The sequence below is a fragment of the Terrapene carolina genome, unplaced genomic scaffold, assembly GCF_002925995.2.
Source record: "Terrapene carolina triunguis isolate 2854851 unplaced genomic scaffold, T_m_triunguis-2.0 Scaffold833, whole genome shotgun sequence".
In the NCBI taxonomy this organism is placed as follows: domain Eukaryota; kingdom Metazoa; phylum Chordata; order Testudines; family Emydidae; genus Terrapene; species Terrapene triunguis.
Genome location: NW_020665184.1, coordinates 385,549 through 398,055, shown reverse-complemented (window position 1 = coordinate 398,055; position 12,507 = coordinate 385,549). Strand labels below are relative to the sequence as shown.

Below are 12,507 nucleotides of genomic sequence, written 5' to 3'. Positions count from 1 at the left end.
GCCAGGCGGAGCGACGGAGCCACTTCCCTAGCGGGAGAACGAAGCCGTGGCTTTCTCTGGGGTTGGGACCGTCAGCCAGAGGGTGCTACTGGATCCCACCTCCCACCCCTCTGCTGTGCATCTGCCCCACCAGTGCCTCTCAATCCCGACCCACCGCCCCGGGATCCCCCCAGCTCCGCCAGTGTCCCTCAGTCCCAACCTGCAGCCCCCCCACTATCCTAGCCCCCTAGGTTCTCCCCCCCCCCCAAGCTTTGCTGGTGCCCCTCAGTCCCAGCCCACAGTCCCCTGCTAGCCCAGCCCTGGATCCTCCAACCAGCTGATTGTACGGTGGACAGGAGAATAAAACAATAGCCCCTATTAGTTAAAAGTGTCGGGGGGGGGGCAGGGATGGGATAGTTTCCCTCCCCCCATCCCAATCCCAGCGCACAAGGACGCAGCCCCAGGACGCAGCTGGAAGAAGCGTTATCAGCCGGGAGGAATGTGGGGAAGGATCGTCTGCCAGGACAGAGCGGCCAGGCGGCTCCTGCGTGAGCTAGGAAACAGCCCCTCCGCCACCACGGTTCAGCTCTGGGCTCACAGCCCCTCCGTCCCCCAACAACCCCCCCCGACAGCCCCCTCCTTCACCCCCCTCCCCCGATCTCCCGCCTGAGCCTTGGAGGGCAGCCTTGCAGAGAGGATGAAAGCCCCTTGCCTGAAGCCCCCGGGACCGACCCACGCTCCCCACACCAGAGCCAGCCCCAGCCCAGAGCCAGCCCAGGCGATTGTCTGTACCATTTATTACAAAAATACCATTCACATTATCAGGGCCAGCTGGGCATGGGGGGGCGAGAGGCACAGTCCAGCCCCCCCCCGGGGGAGGGGCCCCTGGAAGCGTCTGAGAACGGGAGCCACTCGTGGCACGGATGAGCCCCCCCTGAGCCGTCCCTGTGGACCCCACTCCTATGGCCCAGCAGCCTGTGGTTCATCCTTCATGTTCGACCACCTGCCGCTCTCCCTGTGCTCCTCATCCCCCTGTCCACCAATCACAGCCCTCCTCCCCAGCAGCGGAGAGGGGAGGGAGGGGCCATTTCATGGGAGGAGCAGGTAGCAGAGTCCGGGAAGGTGGCCAAACAGTATCATGCAAATCGTCGTCATAATCCTTCCGTGAGCTGAGAAATCCCAATGCGTGTGGGGGCGGTGAGGGGAGAGGTGGGACTTCCTGTAATGCCCATGTCAAAGGAAGGCGGGACTTCCTGCAGCGTTCCTGTGATGTCCCTACTAGAGGAAGGCGGGATTTCCTGCCATGCCCTTGCCAGAGGAAGGTGGGACTTCCTGCGATGCGTCTGCAATATCCATGTTAGAAGAAAGTGAGACTTCCTGCCATGCCCTAGCCAGAGGAAGGCAGGATTTCCTGCGACGGACAGAGGAGAACCCCGCCCAACAGGAAGCCTTTCGGGAGGTGGCGACGACCTGACCCAGGGCAGGCATCCAAGAGGAAATTAAAGTGCTTGGAAAACAGCCGGCGGCGACCAGAGCAACACAGGAAAGGCCCAGCCCTGCCGGAGAGGAAGCACATGGGGCCACGTGCTCTGTGGAGGAGCAGAAAGCGGGGCTGGCTCTCCCTCCGCCGTGCGGGGGCCTGCTGGGTGCTGGTCCCAGCAGGGTGATCCCTCTAGCCCCCCGTTCCGGCACGACGCCTAGCAGTTGGTGTGGCCGCTGGAGTCCGGGCTATCGGGGCAAAGCGGGGGCAGGCGGGAGGCTGGGGCCTTGTGGCGGAACATGCCTGAGATGTGGAAGGCCTGGAAGGAGGAGGGGAGAGAGAAAAATGGGGTGTGAGGCAGGAGATACCTAAAAGGAGGGGGGCGGGGGAGAGCTAATTGCACTGACATGACCCTGCCCCCCACCCCGCTCTCGGGGCGGGGGTTTATTCCACAGCTGGAGGGGAAACTGAGGCAGGCTCTAGTTTAGCCATAGGCCCAGGCTATAGGGTGAATCAGTACGTAAGGCAAGAATAGGACCCCCCAGCTCTAACCCATCCCCTCCCACTCCCAGAGCTGGGGATAGAACCCAGGAGTCCTGACCCAGGCCGCTTCCCCCCTCGGTGCTTCAGTTTCCACATGAGTCCAAGGGAGTTCACACCTCCTGCTGGGGCTGTGCTGTGCTAAAGACCCCCAGGGGTTGTGGGGAGGGAGCTGGGCCGCTGGGTCCCCAGGGAAGGGGAGGGGAGGTTGGCCAGGAGCCCTGTGATGAGGGAAGATTTCCTCCCTGTTGCCTGTTCTAATGCTGAAGCAGGAGGCGTTTCCTGTGCTGTTTCCTGGCAGCCCACAGCTCCGGCCCTGGGAGCGACGGCGTTTCGGCCCCTCAGCTCCTGGCTGGTTGCACAGCCCCCACCCCTCAAGGCCGGGCGTGGGGAGAACACGGGGGAGAATCCCGGCCCTGGCTCCAGCGCCTGCCACCCAAGGAGGTCAGAGCATTCTCCACACGTTCCCTCCACCGCTGCGGCCCCCGTAGAGAGGGAAAGGGACTGGCCCAAGGTCAGACGAGCCAGCAGCAGAGCCAGGAGTCCTGACTCCCAGCCCCCCCCCCCGCTCTAACCACTAGACCCCACTCCCCTCCCAGAGCTGGGGAGAGAACCCAGGTGTCCTGACTCCCAGCGCCCCCTGCTCTAACCACTAGACCCCACTCCCCTCCCAGAGCTGGGAATAGAACCCAGGAGTCCTGACTCCCAGCGCCCCACCCCAACTCTAACCACTAGACTCCCCTCCCCTCCCAGAGCTGGGAATAGATCCCAGGAGTCCTGGCTCCCAGCCCACCCTGCTCTAAATCCTAGACTCCACTCCTACACTCCACTCCCTCTGCCAGAGCTAAGAATAGAACCCAGGAGTCCTGGCTTCCAGAACCCCGGTCCCCTCACCCGCTTTAACCCACTAGACCCCGGAGCTGGGGAACGAACCCAGGAGTCCTGGCTCCCAGCCGGGCTCATGGACGGAGCGTGGGGTGGGCTGGGACATGGACCCCAACGGTTTAAGAAACCAGACACACTCCTCACACTTCCGGGAGCCGGGCCAGAGTCGAGCTGGTGACCTAGAGGGGTCCAGGCACTGATCCGTCCTGGACAGGGGGACGGCTGGCCGGCTGGTGGGGGGACAGCCAGCCAGACAGGGGCTCACACTTACCACCCAGTAGGCGATGAGCGCCCCCTGCAGGAAGCCCACGGCCACGTCCGAGGGGTGGTGCCAGTAGTCCGAGATGCGGGTGAGGCCGGTGTAGAGCGCCAGCAGCAGCAGGACGAACTGCAGCAGGGGGCGTAGCAGACGGGCGCCCCGCCAGGTTAACCGCGCCTGCAGGTAGAACTGGGGGGCGGGAGGGGGAGAAGGGGGGTGGTGAGCATTGGGGGAGGGCGCTGCTCCTGGTCCCCACTCCCCCCAAACGCTGCTGCTCCCACCTCAAAACCCTACCAGCTCCCCCCTTGCGCTCCGATTCCTGCCCCCTACACCCCATGCCCCACCCCTCACGCCCCACCCCCAAACCCTGCTGCCCCCAAATGCTGCTCCCCCCCATCCCCTCCCCCAGCCCAGCACAGCAAGAAGAATAAAGGGCATCTGAGCTGGGGGGCTACCCACAGTCCTAGTCGGTGGCGTCACCGCTGCCCCCGCCCGAGACACGTTCCCAGGCCCCCCCCATTCAGGCCCGTCAGCCGGGGACGCATAAAGGACCTGTTTGTGCCGCTCCCCAAGGGAACAATGGGCCCTTCTCCATCGCTAGCCACACGGACCCAGGCATCCGGGGCGGGGGAAGGGGCCATTCGAGTGCGGTGGCGGCAGTGGGAAACTGACCCACTTTGATGAGGGGGGAGATCGGTCGGGTGCGGGGGGGTGGAGGAAAGGAGGGGAGTGGGTGGGACAGGTGCCGAGAGCAGGGTCAGGACTCCTGGGGTCTATCTCCAGCTCCGGGGAGTGGGGTCTAGTGGTTAGAGCAGGGGGGCTGGGAGTCAGGACTTTCCCCTCACCCATCGGACCGCACTACCCTCCAGCCTAGGTCAGCCTGGGCCAGCCAGGAGACAGGAGCCGGGGCAGCCAGACATTGGCTGCACCTCAGGTGCCGGATAAGCCTCTGTAGGCACGTGCGGCAAAGAACTATTCTTCTGCCATCAGCCACTGGAGGGGGCTCTGCTCGCCCCACCCCACTCTCAGAGCCAGAGAACCCAGGCATCCCAATACCCAGGTCCCTGTGCTCTAACCACTAGACCCCACTCTCTTCCCACAGCTGGGGAGAGAACCCGGGAGTCCTGACTCCCAGCGCCTCCTTGCTCTAACCCCCAAGGAGCCATACCCCTCCAAGCGTCAGGAATAGAACCCAGGCGTCCTGGCCCTCAGTGGGCTCTGTGCGGAACCCTCCGGCTCCCACACCGACAACTGCCACTCTGGCAGGAAGTGCCTGGCACGGAGGGACCCTCTGCTGGGTTATTCCAGGCACATGGCTCCACTCCCTGCCGAGGTCTCACTCCGGCTCGGGGTGGGACCCTGGACAGGGGTTGCTGGCTAAGAGGGGCTGCCAGGCCCAGCTGCTCCTTCAGGGTCATCCCACCATGCACGCAGTGACCTCCCCCAGCCTGGCTCCGCGGGGAGATCTCCACCTGCCCCCCCAGCGACCTCCCCCGGCCTGGCTCTGCGGGGAGATCTCCCCCTGCCCCCCCAGTGACCTCCCCCGGCCTGGCTCTGCGGGGAGATCTCCCCCAGTGACTTCCCCCAGCCTGGCTCTGTGGGGAGATCTCCCCCTGCCCCCCCCTCCAGTGACCTCTGCACAGGGCTCCACTGGCCAGGGGACCCCCCGCCCCAGGGCGTTCCGGCGTGACCCACGAGGGATGGGGCCAGGGTTGCCGGGGGAGGTTCTAGGATGATCAGATCAGGCCCGTGCACTGTTTAAGGTCTGTGGGGCCGGGCGGGGGCGCTTACCACCAGGTATGTCATGCTGTACATGGCGAAGGAGGCGTGGCCGGAGTAGAAGGACTTCCTAGAAGGGGGCAAATAAAGGCCAGGGTTATAGCTGGCGGCACCGCCAGTCACCAGGGGTGCAGAGGGATCCCGCCAGCAACCCCTTTGCCTGCCTTAGATCCCATCCAGGGCCAGGCGGGCAAGGCCGGGGGGTCCAAAGCTGCTGCCCAGGGCGTGGGGTTGTCCAGCAGGGCGGGGGCAGTCTCCACGGGGAGCCAGCCCCACAACTCCAGACATTGGGGCAGGGCAGCCTCCATGGGACCCCTCCGGGTATTACAGACACCCACAATATCTTGGAGCTTCGGGGCGAGCCATGGGCCGCGTCCTGCCCCCCTGGCGGCACGGTGCCAAGCTCCCTCCAGGAACTAAACTCAGCGGGGGCAATTACTGCAGACTGGGTCGGACCGGGGTCCAGACGCCCGGGGGCTGGTGGTATAAAGGGCCAGCATGAAGTAGCTGGGAACCCTTCCCTTTGACCTTTAACCAAGAGGTCGCACCCTGCCAAAGAGTCTGAAGGACGTGGGCACCTACTGCACCCCCAGGTGGAAGTTGGCGGCGTGCCGAAGTGGGAATTTTTGGTCATATTTGTTCTGAAGCCTGTGTGTGCCTCAGTTTCCCTGATACACTGCATGGTCGCCCAGCAGTGAGGTGGGGGAAGGGATGACATTTGTTCTCGGTGGGGGATAAGTTGGCTTGGGAACCCCGACAAGTCTTTCACCTGGGAACGGAGGAAGTCAGAGACACGCACAGGGCGTGCAAATGGGGGTCACTAGAGCACTAGAAGCAGGAGGGCCCCAGAGGTTTCGGTCTCAGGAGGTGGCGCTTGGCTGGTTTACGCCGAGTTTTCTCTGCAACGCTTCTGGCCCAAGAAGAACCGGCCTAGCCCCCGGGAAAGAGCAGAAGTGCAGGCGGGCGGCCGGGCGAACGGCAGGGAATTACAGAGGGGCTACAAGCCTAGATCTCCGGGGGGGCAGGGATAGGGCTGGAGAGCCGAGGCCTAAGAGGGCATCCCCTGAGCAGACACCGGTTCAAACCTGGCCTGGCTCAGAGGTGCGGTAACCCCGAAGCTGTGTAAGGGACCCACTCCTGGACACTGGGGAGGGGCAAGTGATCCCCCCGACACTCTCCATGGGGACCTCCCCCCAGATACAGGGGGACAGGGCACGGTGGGGGGGGGAGCATGACACTGAGGCAAGGAGCAGTCTAATGTCAGAACTCCCCCTGGCCCCCCCATCACTTCACACTGGTCTCAGCGGGAAGAGCCGAGATGGCTCTGTGGGAAATCTATCGGGGATTTTTTTTAGGCCAGGCTGCTGGACACAGACAGCCCGAGTCTGTAAGGCCAGGTGTCACCACCAGGGGGACTCCCCCCCAAATCTAGGCCTGCACTCTGCAGCTGGCTCCACTAGAGGGGGACCCTTCCTTTACCTCAACCCCCCACCCCGCCTTAAAGGGACAGTGCCGCCGGGAGCTCACCTGGCTTCCTTCTCCTGCGACGGCCCCGCAGTGCAGGCGTACTCCTCCACGTAGCCCCGGGAGCAGTTGAGGAGAGCGAGGTCCGGCCGGCAGACGGCCAGGAAGTGGGGGCGGAGGCGGCCGACGGTGATCTTGGCCATGTTGGTGAGGGACTGGCCCACGGTGCAGCCGAAGAGGAAGGCGCCGATCTCCTTGTAGAGGACGGCCACGTAGGGGTTGGGGACGAAGGAGCGGGAGCCCAGGCGCAGGGAGTGGATGCGGTAGCTCTCGCCCAGGGCGATCTGCATGGCAAGACGGGGAAGCACCGGGGGATGGCAGCTTGAGACGGGCAGCCGTCCCAGCCAGATCCCCGCTCCATGTGTTGGGACACGGACCAGCCCCCAGGGCTGTGGGAAGCTGGGGGGGGGGGCTCCCTATGCACTTTCCAGACCAGCAGGACTCAATTCCCTGCCCCCCCTCACCCCTCCTATCCTGCCCCACACCCTGCAGCAGGGAGTTCCACAGGGCAAGCAGCCTGCTGGAGGTGGGGTTCAGCGGCAGCGGATTGTGCCCAGGCTGGGATCCTGTCTCCTTGGCCAATGGCTGATGCTTCAGAGGAAGGGTTGGAAACAGGTGCTCTGCGCTGAGGGGCATGGCTAGCATTTTGTAAGGGGCACATGGGCGTGAGCTACCCAGAGCCCACCCCTCTGCCACCTCCAGCCTCTCATACCCAGCCCCTGACACCCTGCAGGGAATGTCGCAGGGGGATCAGCAGGGGGCGCTCACCCCTGGCAGGCAGTGCTGGCCCCAGTGCGGCGCTAGGGGGCGCTGTGCTGCAGGGGGCGGGCGGAGGGCTCATCAGGGGGCGCTCTCTCCTGGCAGGCAGTGCTGGCCCCAGTGCAGCGCTAGGGGGCGCTGTGCTGCAGGGGGCTCTGCAGGGGGCGCTCTCCTCTCGCAGCGACTCACCGAGACGGAGGTGATGAGGATCCCCACCGAGATCAGCACCGTGTCGCTGACCGTCTCCGCCCGCTTGAGCGGGTAGCGGATGCTGCTGTCGTTGCAGTAGAAGCCGCGGCGCATGGGGGGGACCAGGCCAACCTCACAGACCAAGAACGGGACGGAGGCTGCAGCAGGAAGAGAGAGCGGGGCGCTGAGCAGGGGCTAACCCAGCCCCAGGGGCAGCTGTGAGCCCCCCCCGCCCCAATCCCACGAGCTTCCGCCACAGGGACTGGCTCAGGACACCCCAATCTGACTGCCCCCCCCAGGGACTGTCCTCCCTTCTCCCCCAGCAATCTCACTGCCTCTCCCGTCCCCGGGCACCAGCTCATGACATCCTGCCCCCACCCTGCAACAACTCCCCAATACTGACACCTCTCCCACCCAAGATCACTCTGTGACCCCCCAAATCCCACTGCCCTTCCCCCAGGCATCATGTCATACCATCCAACCCCCATCCCACTGCCTCCACCCCCCCCCCAGGGACCAGCCCACCCCACCCCCACGCACAATATCCTGCTCCCCCTCAGGTCTGGTCCATGACTCACCCCCCTCCATCCTGCTGCGCCCCCCCATGACTGGGTTGTGACAGCCCCCCCTCTCCTGATACCCCACCCCCAGGAACCAGCCTCATTGCTTTGGTGGGGCTCTCCCCTCCCTCACCGCCCCCCATCACCACCCATCCCCTCCCTGCCTCCACCACCCCAAGGCAAGGCACATGGCTCAGACCCCAACAGGTGGCAGCCCCCCCCCAACTCTGATCTGGGAGCAGAGTGGGGAGATCTCCCCTCTGATCCCAGCAGGGGCAGCCCTTGGATGCTGGGACGGGGTGCAATCTGCTTTGCATTAGGGCTGCTGGCAGGAGCCAGTGATGGGGGGTGAGGGGAGGGGGGAGATTAGGCCTTAAAGCTCCAGCCAGGATGGGTGAGTTCCTGATTCCAAGAAGCCACGTCTGTGCCTGGCTCTTAAAGGGGCAGTAAAGCCAAATTCCCCCTCCCTCGTTAGAAGACAAAAATGCTCACGTGGCCCAGCTTGTCTCCTCTCCACCATGAACCCTGCACCCGAGAGAGACCCCTGAAGCGTTGGGGGCTGGAAGCACCAGTCTGGGCAGCGGTGAACAGACCCTGGTGAGGTGGGAGCAGAGACTCTGATGCTCCCGTGCACTGATCCTGTCGCACGTGGGGGCTACAAGTGTGAAACCAGGCAACGGGCCTGGATCCGAGCGTGCTGGGGGACTTAAGTGTGAATCCCGCCGGGTGGGTCCTGCTGCACACCAGGCTGGGAGCAGGAAGCCTGGCACTCGGGTGCTTGGACACCAGCGTGATCAGACGCGGGGCATGGGAACCGCTGTGCTAGTGCCCTCAGGAGTGTGGATCCCGGTGAGCTGGGCTTACAAATCCTGGCACTAGGATCCTGGTGAGCAGGGTGTGCATGTCCTGGCACTAGCACCCTGGCACAAGGATCCTGGTGAGCAGGGTGTGCATGTCCTGGCACTAGCACCCTGGCACGAGGATCCTGGTGAGCAGGGTGTGCATGTCCTGGCACTAGCACCCTGGCACGAGGATCCTGGTGAGCAGGGTGTGCATGTCCTGGCACTAGTGCCCTGGCACGAGGATCCTGGTGCACTCAGAAGCTGGGAGCATGAACCTGGGCACTAGCAGGCTGGGACGGGAGTGTGAAGAGATGGAAGAAGATCCCAATGAGGTTGACGTAGGGAGGGGTAGGGAGTGCAAACGGTTCCCCTTTCTGCTTCAGTTCAGTGGGATTCAAGCCCTGGTGGGACCCAGGCGTCCTAACAGGCAGTGCCTGGGCTGTCACTTTAAGAGACAACGAGGCTGCATAACCCTCCCAGGGGGCTCGGGGCTCCTTTTTGGGGCTGAGAAGGATGTTTCCACGTTCGGTTCCCAGGTTCCCTCCCTTCCCGTCTCGCTTGGCAAACGAGTTTTCTCAGGATCGCTCTTTCCGATGGGCCAGGCCGCCCGCCAAGGGCCAGGGCGATGCCTGCAGAGCACTTTGGGACCTAGGAGGGGGCGCTTGACTCCCTCCTCCCAGCAGGGGGCACCGCGCGACGGGTGAGTGGCTAGGGCTGGGTGTGCTCTCCTGGGGGGCCAGCAGGGGGCGCTCCCACCCTTAAGGCGGACAGGGAGAAAGCGAGGACGCCAGAGCTGGGAATGTCCACCAGGGGGCACTGCCAGCTGGGGGCAGGAGCCCCCCAAGGCTGGGCATGTCACCCTGGTGCCTGCAGGGGGCGTTCTCCGAGAGGAACACAGTCACGCCAGTAGCAGCTCTGCAGCCCCAGGGCAGGAAGGAGCCGCCCCCGGCTTTGATGTCCAAGATCTGAGACTCATGGGGACGGCTGGCCTGGCCCAAGGCTGGTCCCCACCCAGCTCCCAGCGACTCCCACGCTGTGCGGATACCAAGACCCCCGGGACTGGCTTGAGCCAGCTCCAGGTTTCCATCCTCACTCGGTTGCTCTGTGACCTCCCTGGGCAGGGACGTATTTGTACGGAGAGCCCAGGGCTGGAGTGACAGCAGCGCGTCCAGAGCGGTGCCGGACACGCCAGCCGTGACCGGGAGCCCCAACCCACTGGGGCCAGACCCCAGCTGGTGTAATTCAGTGCCCTTCATTGGCGCATGGGGTTTGGACAGAAGAAAAGTCCAAACACCCTGAAATCCAGGGGGCGGGAGGGGGAGGGGAGGGTTGCGCAGCGGCGAGAGACCAGCCTGGGGCTTTAGGGGCATGCGCCCATCACGCCTTCAGCTACCCTGCCCCCTTGGGGGAGCGCCAGGGCCTCCAGCCCCGGGGAGGGGGGGCACAAACGTGTGTGCACGGGGGCTCGGCTAGCCGAGCGTGGGGGAGCTTCTTGTTGCCAGGACACCGCCGTGCGAGAGGGGCGGGCAGGCGTGCAATCACATCCACCGAGGGGCAGCTTGTGCGAAGCCGTCAATCTCCTTGCGGGCCACTGGCCGAAGGCAGCTTCTTAGCCAGCGCACGTGTTACTGGGGCATGAGTCTGCGCCCACAGAGGGCGTGATTCAGCCAGGTGAGCGGGGGAGCACCGTTCTCGCCCACCAGGGGGCGCTGCCAGGACATTGGGGGCACTTCTCCCACCGGGGGGGGGCACTGCTGGAACAGCAGGGGAAGATGCCCTGTGTGCCGGGGGGGCGGAGCGCCACTGTGACAGTGAAAGGGTGGGGGGGGGACACCCGCTCAGTCTCTTGCCCTGGTCTACATCAGCTCTGTCGACGACAGCCAGGTGCCCCCAGCCTGCCCTTGACCCAGCCCTGCCCAGCCGCGGCGCCCCAGTCATCTCAGACACGCCAAACTTCCCGGCTATTCGGAGCGGGCTGGGCTATTAATAGTCCCTCTCTTGTCCATGTTCGGGCGTCCCCCACTCCCCCTGGCTGGCTGCCGGGGGCTAGGGGCTCCCTGCCGTTCAGGCCCAGGTGCCGGGCTGGGAGGGAGAGAACAGGGCCCGAGAGGGGGTACCCTACTGTGCTGCGGGAGAGGGAGGGATTCCCGGGGCTTGTGCCTCAGTGGGTCAATCCTGCACGGGTGGGGGAGGGGGGCTCTTGGGACTAGTGCTCTGGTGAACGGATCCCATGGCCTGCAGGGCACGAGCGTGCGAGGCCTGCAGGCACTCGCACCCTTTGCACTCGGGACGGGTGTGCCAGCCCTGACACCAGCAGGGGCTGGGCATGGATACCCCTGCAGCACCCCCTCGCCCCCGGGGTGGTGTATAGGGCCAGAAACTCTCCCCCACTCCGTGTTAGGTTCAGCAGGCACCGGCCTGCCCGGCCCTGCGCTCCTGGGGCCGGACACCGAGGGGCGGAAGCAGGTGGAACTGGCGGCGGGAGAGGCCAAGGGGCACGGAGCGTCCTAGGGAGAGGAGCAGGCAACAGCTGCAGGGCGCGGCCAGCCCTGAACGGAGGCCAAGAACTCAAGGCTGGGAAGGGAGGGTGGCAGGGACGGGCTGGAACCAGGGCGGGAGGAGGAAGAGAAAAGCGGGAGAGAGGAGGGGAGCCCCCCCCCCCGCAGACCCCTGGCAGGCAGCGCGAGCTGGTGCCATGGGGCGAGGGGGGGGGAGGTACTGGCAGGGGGCACTGGAAGCTGCCCAAACCAGGGCCCCGATCCTGGGGTGGGCTATGCTGGCGGAAGGAGGGAAGCACTGGGATCCTGCAGCGGACAGGGGGGTCCCCATGGGTTGGGATGATGGCACGGGTGCTCCCCGGCATTGGGGGACGGTTGGGATGTGGGCAGAGCCCCGGCGGGGGTAAGGGGGTCATGACCTGGCACAACCTGTGACACTTTATTAATCCCCCCCCCCCCCCCCCCCCCTCCCAGTCCCCCCCCCCCCACCAATCCGACCCCTTCTCCAACTCCGACCCTCACGATCCACTCCGCCAGCCTCCCTCTCCCCCAGGATCTGACCCACTCCACCCTGCCCCCTCCCCAACATGATCCAACCCCTTAGACCTGAAGGCCCCCCCCAGCCACTGAGCTCCCCCAGTCCAGCAGCGACCCCCAGCCCTCAGAGTGGCGGGGCTGATGCGGCATCTCTCGCTGCTCCCCAAGCCAAACTGACTCGGATCCCCCCCATGGCACCCCCAGCTCTGCTAACGTGCCAGGATACACCCCTGGCTCACCCCACTAACTGCCCCTCTGAGCCCAATGGCTAGCCATCAGTGCAGTCGGGTCAGGGAGTTCATAGAGAGGAAGGATGGCCCAGTGTGCTAGCCGGGACCTGGGAGAGCTCAGTTCCCAACTCTGCCACAGAGCTTGGGCAAGTCACTTGCCTCTCTGTGCCTCAGTTTCCCCAGGGGGTCCTACCACGCAGAGGGGCTGTGAGGCAACGTACATTACAGATGGTGAGGGGTTGGCTACCAGGGCACGCGACGTCCGTGCAAGAACGATTTGACTGAAGCGGAACTGAAATAGGGTCTGTAAATGGGTTTGGAAACAGACTGACCCCAGCACGGCCTCTCTGCAATGGGTTCCATTTGCAATCAGCGTCAACTGAACTGATGTCAGGTTTTACACACACACACACACACACACACACACACACACACACACACACACA

The 12,507-nt window shown here is 64.7% G+C and overlaps 1 protein-coding gene across 1 annotated transcript in view; it reads right to left on the bottom strand.

The window, feature by feature from the left end:
* Positions 1-884: 884 nt before the first annotated feature.
* LOC112109578 (phospholipid phosphatase 3-like) overlaps positions 885-12,507 on the bottom strand; it is a 14,854-nt gene continuing 3,231 nt past the window's right edge. The window contains exons 3-7 of the mRNA XM_026660669.2: positions 7,395-7,552; positions 6,450-6,730; positions 4,935-4,992; positions 3,156-3,332; positions 885-1,778 (exon numbers count right to left, since the gene is read on the bottom strand). Of these exons, the coding sequence (XP_026516454.1) occupies positions 1,677-1,778; positions 3,156-3,332; positions 4,935-4,992; positions 6,450-6,730; positions 7,395-7,552 (776 nt within the window). The 3' untranslated portion in view covers positions 885-1,676. The remainder of the gene's footprint in view (positions 1,779-3,155; positions 3,333-4,934; positions 4,993-6,449; positions 6,731-7,394; positions 7,553-12,507) is intronic.